Source organism: Cavia porcellus, unplaced genomic scaffold (assembly GCF_034190915.1).
Source record: "Cavia porcellus strain 051 isolate PalLab524CR breed Dunkin Hartley unplaced genomic scaffold, mCavPor4.1 scaffold_22, whole genome shotgun sequence".
Classification (NCBI taxonomy): Eukaryota; Metazoa; Chordata; class Mammalia; order Rodentia; family Caviidae; genus Cavia; species Cavia porcellus.
Genome location: NW_026947505.1, coordinates 21,637,917 through 21,658,293, shown reverse-complemented (window position 1 = coordinate 21,658,293; position 20,377 = coordinate 21,637,917). Strand labels below are relative to the sequence as shown.

Below are 20,377 nucleotides of genomic sequence, written 5' to 3'. Positions count from 1 at the left end.
CTGTTTTTGGTTCACTCCAGTGAACTTCCAGATTCTGATCATGGCCTTGTCTCCAAAATATCCACAACCATGTTTGGAAACAGATCACAGTAGACTATGAGTTCTCGCTCTGAAATGAAAAGTAAGTGAGAATAGGCAGAGAATCTGTGAGGCCCAGAGAAATGTCTTGGGTTTTCCTCTTTCTTAAACAATGTGGACAACCTTACTTAAAATGAGAGCAAATGGTGGATAGAATAGCTCCTATCAGTGTACTTTGTATTATCGCCTATAAATCACTAACAAACGTCAAAAAAATGGTAAAAACAATGATCATAAGGAGACTATTTTTGAATGTCACCAAATTTCAACCAATGGTGAAATACTTGCTACCTAAATAATGCACATATCTATCTCCCTCTGACAGTTGCTTTTTTTCCCAGGTCAAACACTTTAGAGCTTTGCAGGAGCAAGCAAGGACTTACTTGGATCTCCTTTGTTCCATGTGTGACTTGTCCAACTCTTCGGTAAAAACCACAGCAAAAGACATTCAGCAAACAGAACAAATGGTAAAAATATTTCAAAAAAATATATTAAATTTTCTGTTTCATTGTGTTCTCTTGCTAGAGTGTTATAAGTGATGTTTAAAGAAAATATCTCTTGGCTTATCATTGCCATAATATTTGTATAGCCATTATAGTAAACCAATATTTAAATTTCAAACAAGTCAAAGAAATATAAGCTTGCTGATACTAATGACTGAGTCACAGCTGGATCATGTAGTCTCATTCAGTTGCTACTGATTAGCAACTTCTTCCTCTTTGCTCCTTATGGTAATTATTACCATTGTTTTTTTTCTTCTTCTTCTTCTTCTTCTTCTTCTTCTTCTTCTTCTTCTTCTTCTTCTTCTTCTTCTTCTTCTTCTTCTTGTTCCACGCTTTTTTTCCTTTTCTCTTCACATAATAATACTACGTGAAGGACCTCTTGACTCTTTTTAAAATCAAGATGTCTGGTAGCTTGACTCAAAATCAAGGCGGCTGATGCTGTGGTACTGAGCAGGGTTCTGCAGCTGTGTCTGGCCTCAGTGGGAAGAGTTAGGATGAGTGATGCGTCCCTGACCACGTGGGACAGAGGGTAGCTCAGGAGTGCCATGCTCACACTATTGCTGCATAGCCTGCAACATTTTCATTTAACACACTCAAGTTTAAAAGAAAAATAAGACTAAGTTAGTTTAACTTACAAAGTATTTACAGAATAGTAAAATGATCAAAAAGAAAAATACGTTAATATACTAAGGTTTTCCTGTTTCATATTATTAAAACTAATCTGTCTTTGAATCCTTGTGAAAGATGACATGATCTGCATTGTGTTATGGAAATATAATTCTCTGGCACAAATTATATAGTTTCAAAAACCAGCAAAGCACATTGAAATACATAGCTAAATATTAATAACTCAGAGTTTCAAAAATGGGAAAACAGATGTGCAACAGATGAGAATATAGGTCTTTTCTAGTTACCATACAACCAAATTCACAAGTCAGACAGATCTGTCTATGGAAAACCACAATGGGCAAAACCATCAGGACAGCTTCTAATCTAGTAAATTGTTAGAAGTGTTCAGATTCACAACACTGATTAAAATCACATGGAATCATTCTCACACATTTGAAGTTTTTAGAAATTCTAAATCCAAGAGAAAATCTCCTTTACTTGAAGCAAATAGAAAAGTACTTCTCAGATTCATCTGTTTGTGTGCATGTATTCACACGCACATGTGCACACACATATGTGTGTCTGTCTATGCACGTAGACCAGCAGAGGAGCTGAATCTCTGATTCATTGGACACAGATGCTTCTATCTCTCTGATTCATTGGACACAGATGCTTCTATCTATGGCTGCTAACTTTTACTCCTGTGTTTTCTCAAGATCGAACAAAGGCTCGCTCAGGCACAGAACTTAACTCAGGGCTGGGAAGAGATCAAGCACCTAAAGGCTGAGCTGTGGATTTACCTTCAGGACGCCGATCAGCAACTACAGAACATGAAGAGGAGGCACTCTGAACTGGAGCTAAACATCGCCCAGAACATGGTAGCCCAAGTCAAGGTGGGAATTCATTAATTAAATGATCAGTGGCTGCATCGGTGCCTTCAGTCAGACAAGCTATGTTCACACAGAAAGCAGGACCCTCAGAGAACGACAGAGTACCTAACTGTGGCAGAAAAATTTACTACAGAATGGGACAACTTAGCCCTTCTGGAAATAAAGGAAGCCAAGGAAGAAAAATGCTGAAATATTTTCAGCATGTTCGCTTCAATATACCTGGGTGTCTGTCAATCTTTAGACATCAACACAGCTGTTTAAAGCCTAAGAGAGATCCTGAATAGCCTTCTTCTGGTGTCAGGGAGAGACAGCTCACACAGAAACATATATAAGCTAGATGCAATGGCACATAGCTGGGGTCCCAGCTACTCTGGAGACTGAGCAGGTGAATCACTGAGACCAGGAGTTCCAGTCCACTTTGGATAGTCTAAAGAGACTTTGTCTCAAAAGAAATAAAGAGGGAAAGAGAAAAAAGCCAAAAAATTTAACGTCTATTCCTTATGTTCCAAACATCCATTTTTGGGGGGTTTGTTGTTTGTTTGTTTTCTGGCATTGGGAACCAAACTTAGGGCCTCCTGCTTGCCAAGGAAGCACTGTGCCACAGAGCTACATCCACAATCCCAAACACCCATTTTTGTCACAGACCATCCGCTGTATTTATTCCTAAGTAAAGAAGCCATCGTTTAACCTACAGGGCTAGAAGCTGCTGCTAAGCAATAGTTAGCCTCAGTAGTTTTTACTACCATGTTTCTACAATTATAGAATTAAATTCTCCTGATTAATTATGTATTTAGTGCATGTATAAAGTATAATAGAAATATTACTCTTATTTGTAATATTAAAATATAATAAAATAAATTTTAATATGTTAATGTTTGGATGTATAATTAGATTTTCAAAAAACCTTAAGTTTTTGTCTCTACAATTATGGGTTATATATGTTTTTACTAGAATGTTTTGGAACTGCAAAAAGAAAAACAGTAGAAAATAGTATAAATAGTTTTATTTTTCCCCTCAAACATGAAATCTTCTAAATGTTTTAGAAAATGAAGATCTCACTTCAATGTAAGATATTTTTTCTTTAATGATAACATTGTTATCACATTTATCAGTTTCTCTTGACACTTCTAAAAATAACACAGTGAAAGAAAAATAATATAGTTACTCTAATTGTTATGCAGTTGAGAAATTAGATTTATAAAGTAGTAGGAAATTTAGATTTTTCTCTTCAGTTTTTCATATTAAAAAGTTTTTAAATTCCTTGAGGTATTACATCACTCTGTATTGAGGTATTATTAATTAACTGTGTTTGTTTCAGAGGGTTCATTATGACTTATCTAGTTTTTGTGGTTATTCTTCAGGATTTTGCTAAACAACTGCAGTGCAAACAGGCATCCATGAGCACCATCTTAGAAAAAGTGAATAAGTTAACAAAGAAGCAGGAATCTCCTGAGCACAAGGAGATAAGTCACTTAAATGACCAGTGGCTGGATCTGTGCCTTCAGTCGGACAAACTGTGTTCTCAAAGAGAACAGGACCTTCAGAGAACAAGAGAGTATCATGACCGTATGAATGTTGTGGAAGCATTCTTAGAAAAATTCACTACAGAATGGGATAACCTGGCCAGGTAATTGAAGTTCTCCAGTGGGTCACCGTAATACTAAGCAAGAAATGTGTTAATTTCTTTAAAATTTAAAATTTCTTATTTGCATCGTTATCATCATTGCCTACCAGTATTGATATTGGCAAAATTTTAAGCATCTAATATTGTCAAATAGATACAGACTCTTGAGCTTACTATTAATTACCAATGGGCAAAGAAGAAATGTTTAAAAACAGAACTCTTTGGTCAGGTGTGTGGGTATATACCTGTAATCTCAGTATTCTGGTAGGCTGAGGCAGAAGGATCACACATTCAAACCACTGTGGACAACTTAATAACTAAGACCCTCTTTCAAAATAAATTAATAAAAAAATAAATAAACCAAGATGATTATGTATCTCAGTGGGAATGCTCTGGGCTCAATCTCTAGTTCTGTACCAGAAAGAAAGAAAAGCAAACAACGCTTTCGCTCTGTGACCTCAAATATATTCCAAAGACTATTGTTCTGTCATCTAAAGGAATATCCTATGATATTTCTAACTTTGTTTATTTATCAATTATGGGGCTACCATCTGTGGGTTCATGAAGTGAATCTTTCTTGAATGGATAAACTCCAAAGGTTTGTATCAAGTAGTAGCACATTCTAGGCAATTCAGTCAAGCTTAGTTGTATTCTAGAAAATGGTAAACAATTCAAATTCAGTAAGGTTTTCCTTTGAAAGTTTCTAGAAATTGAAGCTTTCTTAACGGTTTTCTCTGACAAGACTTCCTCTCCCAACACGGGGTCTTCACATGAAAGCCTTTTTATACTTTGGTCAGTATAATTCTTAAAATCTTTACTTCTGCCAAGATTTGTGAGTTTGCTGTAATAAGAAACACCTAATACTCTTCTAAATATTGTTAAGTCATAGTGAGGCTTTTTTGTATTTGTTTTTGTGTAATGTTTTCCAATATGTTCACCCCTTTTTGATACTCAACACCTTACTAGTCTTTGGGATAAAGCTGGACTCTCTCAGCATAAAGCCCCATATTTGTGGTTTGTAATAGTCCTACAGATGCCTCAGACCTAATGTGTCCAGGACAAAATTCAGCACAATCCCCCACCCTGCTTTGCACACTTCAAAACTGGTCATTTTGTAAATGTGAGCAACTATAAGATTCTATTTCTTAAGCATTCTCTAAAATCTAAAGGATGAGAATTCTTTGCATTTCACGCTTGTTTTTAAAGATTTCAAAAATCTAAGTACATAACTGTTCAGAAGTATCAAGACACACAGCTGAGTAACTCTCAGAGCCATCAGTTATACTTACACCCCCTTAGCATTCTGTTGCTGTTTGGATCTCATGCCCATAAGACAGCAGATAAACCATGAATCACTTATTAATTTTTATATGCCATTTTCAAGAAAGCAGTAGGTTAGTGTTTCTCAGTGTTTCACATGACACAGATCATCAGGGTATCTTGTTAGTATGCATATTCTGTATAGTTGATGAAAGCCACAGTGGGCTAAAAGTATATGTTAGATATTATTGAAAGGTGTATTAATTAGCAAAAGGAGGACAGAGATGTAGCTAGGCAACTTGATTTAATTAACTTTCTGATACATAAATAGATCAAAGAGACTTGTGTTTCATAATAATTATAGTATTTTGATCACCAAACTATGAATTCAGCTACTCATAATGATCTCAAGCTAAGACTGCCCACTTAAATGATGAAATGATGTGAACGAATTTTCTCTTGTATATTTCAATATATTTACAGATCTGATGCAGAGAGCACAGCTGTCCACTTGGAAGCTTTGAAAAAGCTGGCCTTGGCCTTGCAAGACAGAAAGTATGCCATTGAAGATCTGAAAGATCAAAAGCAAAAAATGATAGAACATCTGAATCTAGATGACAAAGAATTAGTCAAAGAACAGACAAGTCACTTTGAACAACGCTGGTTTCAGCTCGAGAGCCTCGTTAAAGGGAAAATTCAAGTGTCAGTCACTAACTTGGAGGAGCTCAATGTGGTGCAGTCCAAATTTCAGGAGCTAATGGAGTGGGCAGAAGAACAACAACCCAACATTGCTGAGGCTCTCAAGCAGAGTCCCCCGCCTGATATGGTACAGAGCCTCCTCATGGATCACCTGGCCATCTGCAGTGAGCTGGAAGCCAAACAGTTACTTCTGAAGTCGCTCACGAAGGATGCCGACAGGGTTATGGCTGATCTTGGCCTCAATGAGAGGAAGGTGATCCAGAAGGTCCTCTGTGACGCACAAAGGCATGTGAACTGTCTCAGTGACTTAGTGGGCCAGAGGAGGAAGTACTTAAACAAAGCACTATCTGAGAAAACTCAGTTTCTCATGGCAGTATTTCAGGCAACTAGCCAAATTCAACAGCATGAGCGAAAGATCATGTTCCGCGAACACATCTGCCTGTTACCAGATGATGTGAGCAAGCAAGTTAAAACGTGTAAGAGTGCACAAGCCAGTCTCAAGACGTATCAGAATGAAGTCACTGGACTTTGGGCCCAGGGTCGTGAATTAATGAAAGGAGTCACAGAGCAGGAAAAGGGTGAGGTTCTGGGTAAGCTTCAGGAATTGCAGAGTGTTTATGACAGTGTTTTACAAAAGTGCAGTCATCGGTTACAAGAACTAGAGAAGAATCTAGTTTCTCGAAAGCATTTTAAGGAAGATTTTGATAAAGCTTGTCATTGGCTCAAACAAGCAGATATTGTTACATTTCCTGAAATTAACCTCATGAATGAGAGTACTGAGCTTGATACACAACTGGACAAATACCAACACATTCTTGAACAATCTCCAGAGTATGAAAATCTGCTACTTACTCTCCAAAGAACTGGGCAGGCCATGTTACCCTCCCTGAATGAAGTCGATCATTCCTACCTCAGTGAAAAGCTAAATGCTCTGCCACAACAATTTAATGTCATTGTCGCCTTAGCTAAAGACAAGTTCTATAAAGTGCAAGAAACAATGCTGGCTCGAAAAGAGTATGCTTCTTTGATTGCATTGACAACACAGGCTCTGAGTGAACTCGAAGATCAGTTTTTAAAGATGAGAAAAGTTCCCACAGACCTGGCTGTTGATGAGGCTGTGTCTCTTCAGGACAACTGCAAGGCCCTGCTGGGTGAGGTGGTGGCTCTCGGGGAAGCAGTAGATGAGCTCAATCAGAAAAAAGAAAGTTTTCGCAGCACAGGTCAACCTTGGCAGCCAGACAAGATGCTGCACCTTGTCACCTTGTATCACAGGCTGAAGAGACAGGCAGAACAAAGGGTAGGCTTATTAGAAGACACCACGAGCTCTTATAAGGAGCATCTAAAGATGTGCCAACAGCTAAAGAGTCAACTAGAGGCTGTGAAAATGGAGCAGTCCAAAGTGAATGAGGAGACTCTGCCCGCAGAGGAGAAGCTCAAAATGTATCACTCCTTAGCTGGGAGCCTGCAGGACTCAGGAATTCTGCTAAAACGAGTGGCCCTGCATGTGGAGGATATTGCTCTGCTCCTGGACCCCTCGGCTTATGAGAAAGCCAAGCATCAGGTCCAGGAATGGCAAGAGGAACTGACACTGTTGACTTCTAGCATTGGCGAGATGGTAACAGAGTGTGAGGGCCGAATGGTACAGAGCAGAGACTTCCAGACAGAGATGAGCCACTCCCTAGACTGGTTGCGGAGGGTGAAGGCCGAGCTCAGTGGGCCCATATGCCTGGACCTCAGTCTCCAGGATATCCAGCAGGAAATCCGCAAGATTCAGATCCAGCAGGAGGAGGTCCAGTCCAGCCTGAGAATCATGAGCGCCCTGAGTAACAAGGAGAAGGAGAAATTCACGAAAGCTAAGGAGCTGATTTCTGCTGACTTAGAACACACACTTGCTGAGCTCGCAGAGCTGGATGGAGACATTCAGGAAGCTTTGCGTGCCCGACAGGTCAGTAAAAAGTATTTAGCTCATTTACTTGGCTTATTTCTAAACAAGTTCCCAGAAAGGCTGTTTTTTTGTTTTGGGGGGATTGTTTGGTTTTGTTTTGATTAGTTGGTTGGTTAGAATTGCATCCTTAAATATTTCTTTTATGATACTATATAAAACAATCTTCAAAGGTAACTGAAAGGAATGTTTTTATTGTGTGTGCACATAATGTTTGTTTCATGGCTTCCACGTTACATCACTTTTCCTGTAATACTTCAGGAAATATTTCACATTTGGAGAGGTTGTGGATGATTTTCATAATCTAATTCCTGGCAGAGTTAATGAACTTTGGATAGAAAATGTTTGTAAAATTTCTGAACAAGTATAGAGTTATTTTCCTTATTAAATGAAATAGTCTGTGTGAATCACACAGCCTTTTTACATAGTGTTAGATGTTGTAAATGATCTAGAAATGATTTAAAGTGTAAAGAAGGATATGCCCAACAAATACGATGCCATGGTATGTAAAGGATTTGAGTGAAAATTTTGGCATCTGTGGGGGTCCTGGAATTAATCTCCCATAGAGATATGGGACAGACTATATTAGAATATTAATACTGTTAGGTTTTTCCTTGGCTAAGTAGAGAAGAAAGAGCAGATGAAGGAAAAGAAAAGAAAAGACATGACAAGACCTTTATTACAAGCGCAGGAGGGGTGCAGAAGAGTGCAAGGTCCCCTGGAGGCCAACAAGGAAGCAGTGGGTTTTTATTTGGTTGACGGGGTGCAGTTTGAAGGGATGAGCAGAATGACTTATTGACAGTTGGGGGAATGGTGGCACCTGTGCGAAAAGCCAGAAGTTCAATTTCTGTTGGGACAGAAAGCAGAAGTTAGTATTGAAGGGACACTCTGTGTGTGGTCTTTAGGGTCCATCACCCTGTTGGGCAGGCACCATGCTGAGTCTAGCAGAGCTTCACACAGGCAGAACCCATCAAATACATTTGGTTAACAATGAATAATTAACAAAACGGTTTTTAGAAAATGTGAACCTTGAAGAGGGAGTCTCCAGAGAGAGGCAGGTGGGTGATACAGTCAAAACCCTAACGCTGAAGCTTGTCTGTCTGTGGGGTGACCTGTAGTGGCCTATGTGTTGCTTCCCTTATCTAGCTCCCTTGTACAGTACCATAGCAGAAAACTGGGGGACAGCAAGGAGAAATGGGAGCACCATTGAACTTCCTATACTGGCCTCCAGTGTGGCTACTCTGGACCTCTAGTGGTCTGTGCCTTAGGATTACTTCTTTTAATCCTTTGTGCAAACCTCCCTCTTCCCAGCCTTTTCCTTTGTCTGTCTTCTGACAGTCTGATTCTAACAGATTTCAGTCAGCTGTTTACCTAACACACTTTCTTCAACATAATGTGGCAGCTAGAGCCTTGATGGAAGCTTCTAGCCCTGCTATTTGACATTGGGCTAATTACTTATGTCCTTCACAGTTTTCTTACTGTTGCAGAGGACGAATAATACCTCCTCCTCCAAGTTAAGTTCTTAGCATACAGTGAGATGAGGTAGCTCCAGATGAATCTTACCTATCATGCCCTTTGCCCTCCACCTAGATTAAAGTTAACCCTCTAAATAGTAACTCTTTCATCTTAATTTGAGTGAAATATTAATAAATTTCATCGTGTAAAATCCTGACATCTCAGAGTATGTTTGATATATTTTTATTTTGTCATGTTAACCAAAAAGCATGGTTAAAAACTAAACTATTTCCTTATAGCTATAGATGTAAATAGAGACAGACATAGAATAAAAGGTAACAAATGAAATTTTCATTCTTGAAAAACATCTGTCATGGAAGTTGCTTTTTTGAATGAATATTTTTAAATGCAAATCACACATACAGTAAGAAACTTCTCTTTCTGCTCTCTTGCTTTATTGGTGGTCGTGACTCAAATAACTGAAGGTCAAGTTTCTGGGAGTATTTGCCATCCTCATTCTGTCTTACTCAGAGCTGACCCTTCTTGTATTTTCTCACTGCTTTTGTCTTCTCTTGCACAGTATGGCTAATCCTAGACATTCATTGATGGCTGGTTTCATGTGTCCTGCCTCCTAGATTTGAAGGGGCCAGATTTCTGGACTTACACTTTTCTATTTTAGTCTCTGGTCAAGTCTCATGGGGTATAGTTTCATGCTTGATACCATTGGTCCAGCGAATGCTAGTTGGACCCTATAGTGTTGTTATACATTCCATCAGGGCTGGGGACACAGCTCAGTGGCACAGACCTTCCTGGCAAGTGTAAGGTCTTGAATTTGATTTCTGGTACCTATGTTTGATTCCCAGTACATTCATTCCATCAACTGAGATATAACTGCACTGTGCTAACCGTTCAACTTGCCACATTATCATTAGGAATTATTATTTTTTTTTTTGTACAGAAAGGAAAGTTTTAAAACTACTCAAAATACTAGCATAAATTTTTGCTTGTTCCACTTCTGATCTTTATTTATTTTAACCACAATGATAAAGTTATAACGAGAATAGTGGAAGGAAAAATAAAGGATGATGATGAATAGCACCACAAAAAAAAAAAATCCACCATGCTACCAAATCACTTATATATGTACATTTGGAGGGACTGAGAACTAGAGAAGCAGTAGAAAATATAAAACTATATCCTGCAAACATACTGCACTTTGAAGTTGATTATATTTGCAATCAATGTTTTTCAGGCTACCTTGACTGAAATATATAGTCAGTGTCAAAGGTATTATCAAGTTTTTCAAGCAGCTAATGATTGGCTTGAAGATGCCCAAGAAATGTTACAGCTGGCAGGCAATGGCCTAGATGTGGAGAGTGCAGAGGAAAATCTCAAAAGCCACAAGGAATTTTTCAGTACCGAGGATCAATTTCACAGTAATCTGGAGGAACTCCAAGCACTAGTGACCAGGTTGGACCCACTCATCAAGTCAACTGGCAGAGAAGACCTCACACAGAAGATGACTTCCCTGGAAGAGAGGAGCCAGAGGATCACCCAGGACTCCTGTGCCCAGTTAGACCTCTTGCAGAGGTAGAGTGGCTTAATGCTCTATATTTCAGCAAACTGAGTTTTCATACAAAGTAGTAACATACTAATGGTTTATACTAGTGTGTAAATTAATTCCCTGAGTATCTTTAGACATACACACACCAAAGCTCTGCATAGAAGCAGGTAATTCCATGTTGCTTATTGATTAATGTTGGAATCTTTCAAGATGCACAGTGCAGTGGCAAGATTATCAGAAAGCGAGGGAAGAGGTTATTGAATTGATGAATGATGCTGAAAAGAAATTGTCTGCATTTTCTTTGTTGAAGACATCTTCCAGTCACGAAGCAGAAGAAAAATTGTCACAACATAAGGTCAGAGGCTTTTTGGTATTCTTTATAAAAAATGTTTATTATTACATGTTACCAGTGCATAGTGTTTACATTTAGCTTAGAAGGTGGGTATATCTCATTAATAAATACATCATCATCTTTTTTTTTCCTTTTCTTTTCTCTCTTCATTTCCTCTCCCTCCTCTATCTTGTCTTTGGGTCCCTTCTCATTTGCAAAAGTTTTATCTCTATGTTTTCTGTTACCTATCTTTTATTTTTTAAGTTATTTCTACTTTGTGTTTCTCTTAGAAGTTATATGATATTTAAGCTTGGGCACTTAATTTATTTCATTTAGCATGATAGTCTCAAGGTGTATCTATTTTCCTAAAAATGCCTCAAATTTATCCTCCTTTCATAGTACTCTTATGCATAAGTACCACAATTCTTTATTTATCCACGTGCTGATGGACATATAAGCCAAGTTTCAGTTATTATGAAGTATGCTGCTATAAATAAGAGTATGCATGCATTACTGTTTTCTTAAAATATATTTTAACTGTATTCGTAATGGTTCTTTTTAAAAGTTTTTCTATTTTTAAAAAAGCAAAGCAAGCAAAAGGATAAAAATAATACAGAATTTCAAAAAAGCAGTAAGAAATCAGAACTACTCAATATATTGCATATTGTTATCTTAGAAGTAGTTATTCAGGTTACAAGATGTAGGTGTAAAAATGATCAAACAGTCAAACAATGACAGCACAAACTGTTCTTTTTGATGAACTAGCAGGGAATTAGTAGTGTAGTTATCTATCTTGCACACATATACGTACAGTTATTTGTGTATACCTGCATACATAGAGTCTTTTCCTTTCTTCCATTTCTCCTTTCCCCATCCCAGTTGTTCTTTCCTTTGAGCACTTTCTTTCCCTTTCATTATGTAATGGTTCTTTACATGATGGCTTTAAAAGCAAAACATTAAATTTCCATTTTCATTTGGTTCCTTAAATATGATAGATAATTAATCACATTTCATACAAGTTTCTATATAGTTGAATACTACTAATTTTTTGGATTCTTACTGGAAATGCACAGCTAAGATTCAAAGAGACATTCAGAGAAGTTTACTTCAGATAAAATGTGACAGTAAATGTCAATAAATACTTTCTGTAGATAATTTAGATAAAATTCAAAAAAGAAATGATTGAGTCTTCCTCATCTATCATAGCAAGATAAGGAAGACTAACATACTAAAATACCAAATTCTGTTTGCTTGTATTTTTGTTGTTGTTGTTTTTTGTTTTTTGTTTTTCTTTTTCCTTTTTATCGGTACTGGGGATCGAACTCACTACTGCCTGCTTCCAAGGCAGGCACTTATGCCGCTGTGCTAAACCTCCAGTCCCATTTTTGTTGTTTTTTAAAAATAAAAAAAAAAAAAATGGCATCTTGGGTAGTAAGTAAACTTTTAATAAATAATATTCGCTTTTCCTTTAAAAAATTTCAAGCCTAACTCACTTTTGAAAATAAATGAAAAATATGTTACAAAAGAAAATTGACATACAGAAATCCTTTCTATTGCAGATAATTCTGGACTTCACCCAAATCCATAGGATTTTTAACGAATCAATCTCTCATCCATCGTTTCTCTCTTTTCCCTGTCCCCACCATAGGCATTAGTGTCGGAGGTTGACTCTTTCCATGACAAAGTTGTGGCCCTAGAGGAAAAAGCTTCACAACTGGAAAAATCTGGAAATGATGCGAGCAAAGCCACACTAAACAGGTCGACAACTACTGTCTGGCAGCGCTGGACGCGTCTGCGCGCTGTGGCCCAGGACCAGGAGAAGATCCTGGAAGACGCAGTGGATGAGTGGAAGGGTTTGAACAATAAGGTAACTTCCATTGCTGATGTGCTAAAGTTGTTTTTAAAGTAATGTTTACAATATATTCTGAAAAACAATTTTATTCCTTACCTATATCAGCCTTATAAAAGTAAAGTGCCTTTTAAAATCACTTTTTAAATTACATTTGAAAACTAAACAATGAAGCAAAATCAAAATACAATATTCGATATAGTCCCAAGTCAGTGTCAAATGATTTAAATTAGAGAACCAAACAATTACATTTTGAAAAGAAGTCAGGCTAATTTAAACTCTGCCATGCAAATTAACAAGAATTTGATTCATTTCTCAATCCTATAATTTCTTTAACTAGCACTGAATATTTTAAGTAATATCTTTATGACTCAAAGACACATATTTCTGTCAACTTAAATATTGGAATTATATTTATTTAATTTTTAAATTTTTCTGTACTATACTTAGTCTCTGATCACCTGATATGATTTTGAGATAAAGTTTTAAATCCAAAGTTAAACAGGTGGCCTTTTCTTGCATTTTAAGGAGATTGCTCCTATTATCCTGAAATTCAGAGTTTATTCCATTATCTTTAGTGCACTATATTAATCATGGCGTATACTGGTCCTAGAATTGCCCTATTTTTTTACAGTTTTGACCTTTATAATACATACATTTTGCATTAGATTAAAAAAGCCACTGAAATCATTGATCAACTGCAAGACAAGTTACCTGGAAGTTCAGCAGAAAAAGCCTCCAAAGCAGAACTATTGTCCCTTCTTGAGTACCATGATACTTGTGTGCTAGAGCTGGACCAGCAACAGCTGGCTTTGGGCGTGCTGCAGCAGCAAGCACTGAGCATGCTTCAGGATGGAGCCCTCCCCTCTGGAGAAGAGCCACCCACCCTGCAGGAAATCACAGCTATGCAAGATCGGTGCCTCAAGTGAGTATACACCTGCACTCATTAATACTGCTGTACTTGGGTCAACCCCAGATATGGTACTCAGTACAGTGGTGCTTCATTGTACCACTTTCAAAATGTAGGGACCCATTTCCATCATCTCTGCTTTTCAATTTGCTAGACTCTTATCTTTTATCTAACACAGTGCAAAAGACAGATCTGGTACTTAAATATATGATGGTGAACCAAACTTACCTGAGTCTACAGTCAAGGAACAGAGATAGATGACTAACGAGTTATTTCAGTAGTGTACAAAGGATGCTGAGAAAATGCAAAGTCAAGGTAGTTCATCTAGGAGTAAAGAGAAAGCATTTCTTCCAAAGCTGAAGACTGAGGGGGCGTCAGCTAGGTACTGAAGTGGCAATGATATGTATGGAAATACAGAGGGACAGGTGGCATTTTTAAGGAAGTCCTTGGGTGGTGGGGAAAGAGGGTGGAATGATTTAAGAGAAATGAGGCTTGAAAGGTAAACAATTGACAGCTATTTAACATTTAACTTTGCTAACACTTGATACTTATTGAGAGATAGGAGCAGGAATGAACTGCAGGTAACTCATAGGCATTTACTGTTAATGAATGTAGGAAAGATTTATTATCAAAGTTATACAACCAGTCTCATACTTCTTAGGCCAAAGAAGAAAATGTCATTAGAAAATGTAATTCCTAAGTTAATTACTATTGCCGTATATACATACTGTATTCATCTCATATTAATATTAAGCTAATCTGACAACATATATTGAAACCTATTTTCCAGATTCACATTTATTCAAATAAAGAATAGAAACTCATACATTGCTAACTGAATTTGGAACCTTATTAATTGTGAAATATTCAAAGCTTGTCTATTTAAAGATTACTTTCTAATAGCTACAAATATTTCAGTTAGACATTAATTCTAAATGCTGATGGCTATATGTTTGAGTAGCCTCCAAAGAGGAAGTAAATAACCTAATAATCTCCAGGTGCTTTAGATTTGAAAATCAATTGCAACTTACTAGTACAAGAGAAAATCAACTCTCCATTTTCCAGGGATAAGTTATTTATTTTATATGACATGTATTTTTTAACTGAATTGATACTCAACTTTATCTGACAGTTTTGTGACAGTATCTTTACTTGAAAAAATATACTTGGTTTTACTTTTTTGGATGTTTTTAATAGAACAAAAAAATCATGTTTAAGACATTCTTCTCATTGCAAATTCACTTCTGCCTTCTAATCTTTTTTGAAGCATGCAAGAGAAAGTGAAGAGTAACGGAAAGTTGGTGAGACAAGAGTTGCAAGAGCGAGAAGTGGTGGAGACTCAGATTAATTCTGTGAAATCATGGGTTCAAGAGACAAAGGAGTATTTAGGGAACCCAACAATTGAAGTAGACGCTCAACTTCAAGAACTGCAGGTACGAAAACATTCTCCATTCTTTATAACTTGTTTAAGAAATAATTCCCCTGTTTTAATTGGTTGTCTTTGTTTATATGTAACAAAATAATGAATTCAAAATTTTACACATGCATTATATGAGGCATTTAACTTGCTATGGTAATCTAAAGATCACTTGACTCCAAGAGTCCAAGACCAGCCTGGTCAACATAGTGAACTCTGTCTAAAAAGGGCATTTAGAATCAATTCATGAATTTTTTTTGTCTTGTAAAAAAGGACATGCACCATATTCAGAAAGTTTTAAAAAGTTTAATCTTTTTGAAGGTGGTTCTGTAATTAAATGGTGGTTCTCTCAGTTAAATATGGATGAACAAGAGTATTATCTCTAGACCCATAAAAACCATTTTCTTTGTTAGACTCCCAGAAAGTTCTCATTCTGACAATTTTTTCAGATCCTCCTGACAGAAGCCACAAATCACAGACAGAACATTGAGAAACTAGCTGAAGAACAGAAGAATAAGTACTTAGGCCTTTGTACTATAGTGCCTTCTGAAATCTCTCTTCAGTTAGCAGAAGTGGCATTGGACCTGAAGATTTATGACCAGGTAAATCTGAGATCAACCTAGAGTGGCTTTATGTTCTTTTACAGGGTCCATCCTTTCGTATGAGAGTTCTCAGTTTTCATGATCATATCTCCTCAGGAGATATGATATAAATAGATGAATAGATCACTGTAAAACACAATTTAGAAGCTTTATTCGTAAGCCAGAAACAAATAGGATAACCATAGATATGAATGATATCTCATACAATTAAAGACAATTCATCTGGTTCCCTTTATGTTTAAAATAATGGGTTAAGCAAGCAAACGTAACATTTATTTTATGTATCCAACAAATTGTTATTTTAGTACACAGTGTGTGCTGGGCACTGCTCTAATTCAGCCAGATACAAGGGGAGTAGGTGATACCATTTAAGGAAAAGAAATGAAATAACAGAATAGGTATATCCAAGGAAGAAGTCATTTACCAAAATGCACATTTCTTATTATTCGTGGAAGGGCTTCAGTGTGACTCAAACTTCAAACAACCAAGGAAGAGAGCAGAGGAAGCACAAACCCCATCTACACATTTAAAGCAAGTTTTAAAGAGACACACAGTCGTTCCTGGTGTTGAGATCAGAGGGAGAGTTCTATCTTTCATCTCATAAGGAAGACATACTTTCATGTCATGCAAACAATCTCAAGGAGCAACAGCGACTTTTTAGGACTGTATAGGTGACTAAATGCTAAAGCCATTACATTTTAGTTAAAACCATTTCATCTGTGATAAAGACACAATACACACTGATCCTAAACCACGGCGTGAAATGGAAAATACACACTCTAAAATTTGTACAAGAATGCTGTACTTTATCTCCAGTGTAAAAGACAGTGTTTTAAAAAATCTTATCTGTTAGACCGGTGTCGCGAGGAAGACTCCAAGGGCCTCGCTCTTATGTAAAAACAATGGGGTTTTTATTATTCCGTGTACACGGGGTTTTCCAAACAGGTGGAAACGGAGAACCTTGAGTTGGGGCAAGGCTGGTGTTTTTAAGGATGAAAACCGCAAAGCAAGCAAGCATTGTTACAGAAGCCAATCATAGCAGTTAGAGCAGAACAGTTGGTGATTTGTCCATTTGTGATTGGTCAGATCATGAGGGGCGACCAGTGGGTCAGAGTTGATTAACTGTCTTGTTTTGCACAGCTTATTTTTAGGTCACCTAGCTCCTGTGTGGCTTGGTTCTGACATACTTTCCAATCTTGATTAGCATAGTCAGCAGACTTTATCTCTGAGTTTCCTGACATAATTACCTTACTTTAGCACCACAACCTTTCTATTTGTAGAGGGCAACAATGGTTAACATATCAATTGGGTAAGATTTTACAATTTTTTACAGATGAGAGCATTGATTAACATATCAATCTTTTACCCAGGGGAAAAGGAAGACACACATTTACAGTTACAGGTATTACTATGATATAAACGAAGCTATTTCTGTGAAGAATGTACAATCTAATACAATCTGATGCAATTAACACAATTTGTGACGGGGCTACCAGATAGGGAAGACCCAGGATGTCAGGAGCTAGTACCTCAGGCCTTTGTTTTATGGCCTTTAGGAAGTTAAAACTTAACCTAGTTGGATTTGAAGGGAGAAGGGGAGGGGAAGCAGCAGATGGAACGAGCTTTCTTTGTCTCTTTATTCCCCCCCCTTTTTTTTTTTTTTTTGGATGACCTCTAATCTTAGAGGTTTGTTGTAGCTAGGGGTTCATATTGGTGACGTATGACCATTAATTTGACCTGAGAGACTTGTCCCCTTATGAATTGGGTAATCCAGTTAATGAGGCAAGGGACAATGGCTAGGATTAGGATTAAGGTTACTAATGGTCTTATCAAGGGAAGGAGATAGGGGAGAATTCCGTTTTACATTTTTTAAAGGGGGCTCCCATATAAAGATCTTTAACAATTGTTTTTTTTTTTTGCTTACAGGGGGACCAAAGCCGCCATGTAAGGTCGGCATCAATGTTATTAAAATCAAAACAAGCAAGCTAAAACAGTTTATGACCAGCATAATCTAACTATGTTTTAGTCAATTTTTAACTTTAAGGGTTACCAGTCTGTTGTGTAGTCCACTGAGTATGTCCCTCGTTGTCTGCTGTTTCCAGTGGCTTTACATGAGTGTAGTGAATCCGCGCAGTTTTTTCTGTTACCTTGATGGCAGTGGGGGTACTGAGCATCACGGTGAAAGGTCTTTCCCAGTGGGGTTTGAGGGAGTCATGGTGATGACATCGAACCAAGACTGGAGTCTTTGAGGCCTTGGTCTCTGAAGGCAGGTCTAAGTGTTTTTGTCTAAACAGCTGGTGGATTTAGGCCAACACAGGTTGGAGTGTCTGTAGGGACTTAAGATCTCGATTAGTAATTTCAGCTAATTTGTCTTCTGATAATCTTGGAACCAATGGCGGGGGCCTCCCAAACATGGCTTTAAAGGGGGAAATTTTAGAAACATATGGGGTATATCTAGCTCTTAACAGTGTAAAGGGAAGAAGGCTCATCCAATTATTGTCAGTTTTTGAAGACAGCTTAGCTAAAATGTCCTTGAGACTTTGGTTTATACGTTCTACTTGCCCTGAGCTTTGTGGCTGATAGGCACAGTGGAGTTTTAATTAATCTTTAATGCCTGGGCTAACTTTTGGGTGACTCGGGCTATGAAAGCCAGGCCATTATCGGACCCCATTGATAGTGGGAGGCCAAATTAAGGTATGATCTCATGTAATAGCCTTTTAACTACCACTAAGGCTGACTCAGATTTAGTAGGGAAAGCCTCTACCCAGCCAGTAAAAGTGTTTATTAATACCAAGAGATAGCGGTGTCCCTGTAAATTAAGTTTTACCATGTCTATGAAGTCTATTTCCCAATGTTCTCCTGGAACAATTTTTTGATGTCGGGTGGTCTCCAACGCAGAGCTCTTGGCTGAGTTGACTAACAAGCACTGTGGGCATCTGGAGCTCGAAGAGGTGGTCAGTTTGTAGAGTTTTGGAATAAAATACTGAGTTCTGAACAATTCTGCAAGGTGAAACAGCTCCCACCCTAGTGCCTCCAGTAACAGTACTTGTTTATCAGGTAACTGGTATTAGCCCCTTGGGGTGGGAGACTTTCTTTCAAGTTGAGATGTCAACTGTAGGTCTTTCTTTGTGTAGACTAGTTCTGACAAGGTCAGAGGACTAGTATCAGAGCAGTTACTTTTTTGGTTGACCCCTCTGATGTGGTTGTTATTTTTCATCTCTGGTTGGGTGAGCCTTGTAAGGAATAGCAACCCATTGAGGCAGCCAGACAGCTGCCAGCAAATCTAGAATCTGTGGAGCATTTTTAGATGGCTTCCCCGTATATGTACAGTAGCAAAGGGATGTCTTCAGTAAAAAAAAAATGTTTACCCTCTTTTCCGTGGCTAGTTTTAGCCTCTCAGTCAAAGCAACAAGCTCCGCCTTTTGGGCAGAAGTGCCAGACTCTACCCGCTTAACCCAGAGTACCTCCTTTTTAGCGGTCACTGCTGCCCCGGCCACTCGTTTGTCGTTTTGGATGAAGCTGCTTTCATCGAACAGTTGTCGGCATTTCCCAAAAGCTGGTCAGTAAGATCAGCCTGTAGGTTCTGCTGCAGTTTGAGGATGTCAGCACACTCATGGAGAGGTGTCCTTTGTTTCTCCGGATCATCATCAGGCATAAGGGTGGCTGGGTTTAAAGCTGAAGAAGTCTTGAATATCATTAACTCTGGGTCTAGAAGCAGGGCTTGACAGTAGAATTCTGGCATTTGAGAGCCTTTTTTAGGAGGGGTTTTGATAAGAGTCTCTAAACTGTGAGAGGTTACCACAGAAATCACTTGCCCAAAGCGAGTTTCTTTGTCTCCTTAAGTAACATTGTCACAGTAGCTAGTATTCTTAGGCAGGGGGCCATACTCCTGTTACTGGATCAAGTCTTTTGGAGAGGTAGGCTATAGGCCTCTTTTAAGGGCCAATGTCCTGAGTTAGGACTCTTTTGGCAATGTCCCTGAGTTTATCTATGAACAAGATGAAAGGCTTGGTAACGTCAGGGAGTCCCAGGGCTGGAGCCTCTGTCAAGGCCCGCTTGAGCTGTTGGAAGGCCTGTTTACATTTATTAGTCCAGTTCAGCGAATTTTGAGTTTTTCCCTTATGGGAGTCAGTCATATAGAGGCAAGCTTTTCAGTAAAATTTAGCCTACAGTATCCAACTGCCCCAGAAACTCTCGTCTGTTTTTTAAAAGTTTTTTTCTCATAGAGCAATTTTAACACCTTGGCTATCTTTTTGTAAATTTTTTAGTTCTCAAAGACCTTTTTGTGCTATCTCTATTAACTGGCTGAGGGGCATTTTTTTAAACCTCTCAAACCTTTGTAATTTTTGTCTAACATGTGGGGCCGACTGAGTTACAAAGAGAACAACTGGCAATATTGGGAAACCTCCTTACCTCTGGATGTCCAGTCAGGGTGGCACAAAAGGAGAACATGGTTTTGGCATTCCGGATCAGAGAGCCGGCTTCATCTGGATGGCACACTGTTTTTTTGTCCAAGAGTGTCACGTGACAGGCCATTATTTTATTAAAATTATATTTTTAACAAAAAGGGCTTTTTTATAGGTAACAAAATTGTGCTGTATAATCTCCCAGATGTTTACAGCACATGTAAGAACTTGTATCTTA

General features: G+C 38.0%; 1 protein-coding gene across 15 annotated transcripts in view; it reads left to right on the top strand.

The window, feature by feature from the left end:
* The window catches only part of Syne1 (spectrin repeat containing nuclear envelope protein 1), a 430,253-nt gene that overhangs the window by 250,738 nt on the left and 159,138 nt on the right, over nucleotides 1–20,377 (top strand). For all 15 annotated transcript variants that reach the window (XM_063233318.1, XM_023564552.2, XM_013151061.3 and 12 more), the window contains 10 exons: nucleotides 420–545; nucleotides 1,907–2,083; nucleotides 3,442–3,707; nucleotides 5,448–7,608; nucleotides 10,313–10,650; nucleotides 10,835–10,979; nucleotides 12,604–12,822; nucleotides 13,473–13,729; nucleotides 14,982–15,147; nucleotides 15,581–15,733. In XM_063233318.1, coding sequence (XP_063089388.1) covers nucleotides 420–545; nucleotides 1,907–2,083; nucleotides 3,442–3,707; nucleotides 5,448–7,608; nucleotides 10,313–10,650; nucleotides 10,835–10,979; nucleotides 12,604–12,822; nucleotides 13,473–13,729; nucleotides 14,982–15,147; nucleotides 15,581–15,733 — 4,008 coding nt within the window. The remainder of the gene's footprint in view (nucleotides 1–419; nucleotides 546–1,906; nucleotides 2,084–3,441; nucleotides 3,708–5,447; nucleotides 7,609–10,312; nucleotides 10,651–10,834; nucleotides 10,980–12,603; nucleotides 12,823–13,472; nucleotides 13,730–14,981; nucleotides 15,148–15,580; nucleotides 15,734–20,377) is intronic.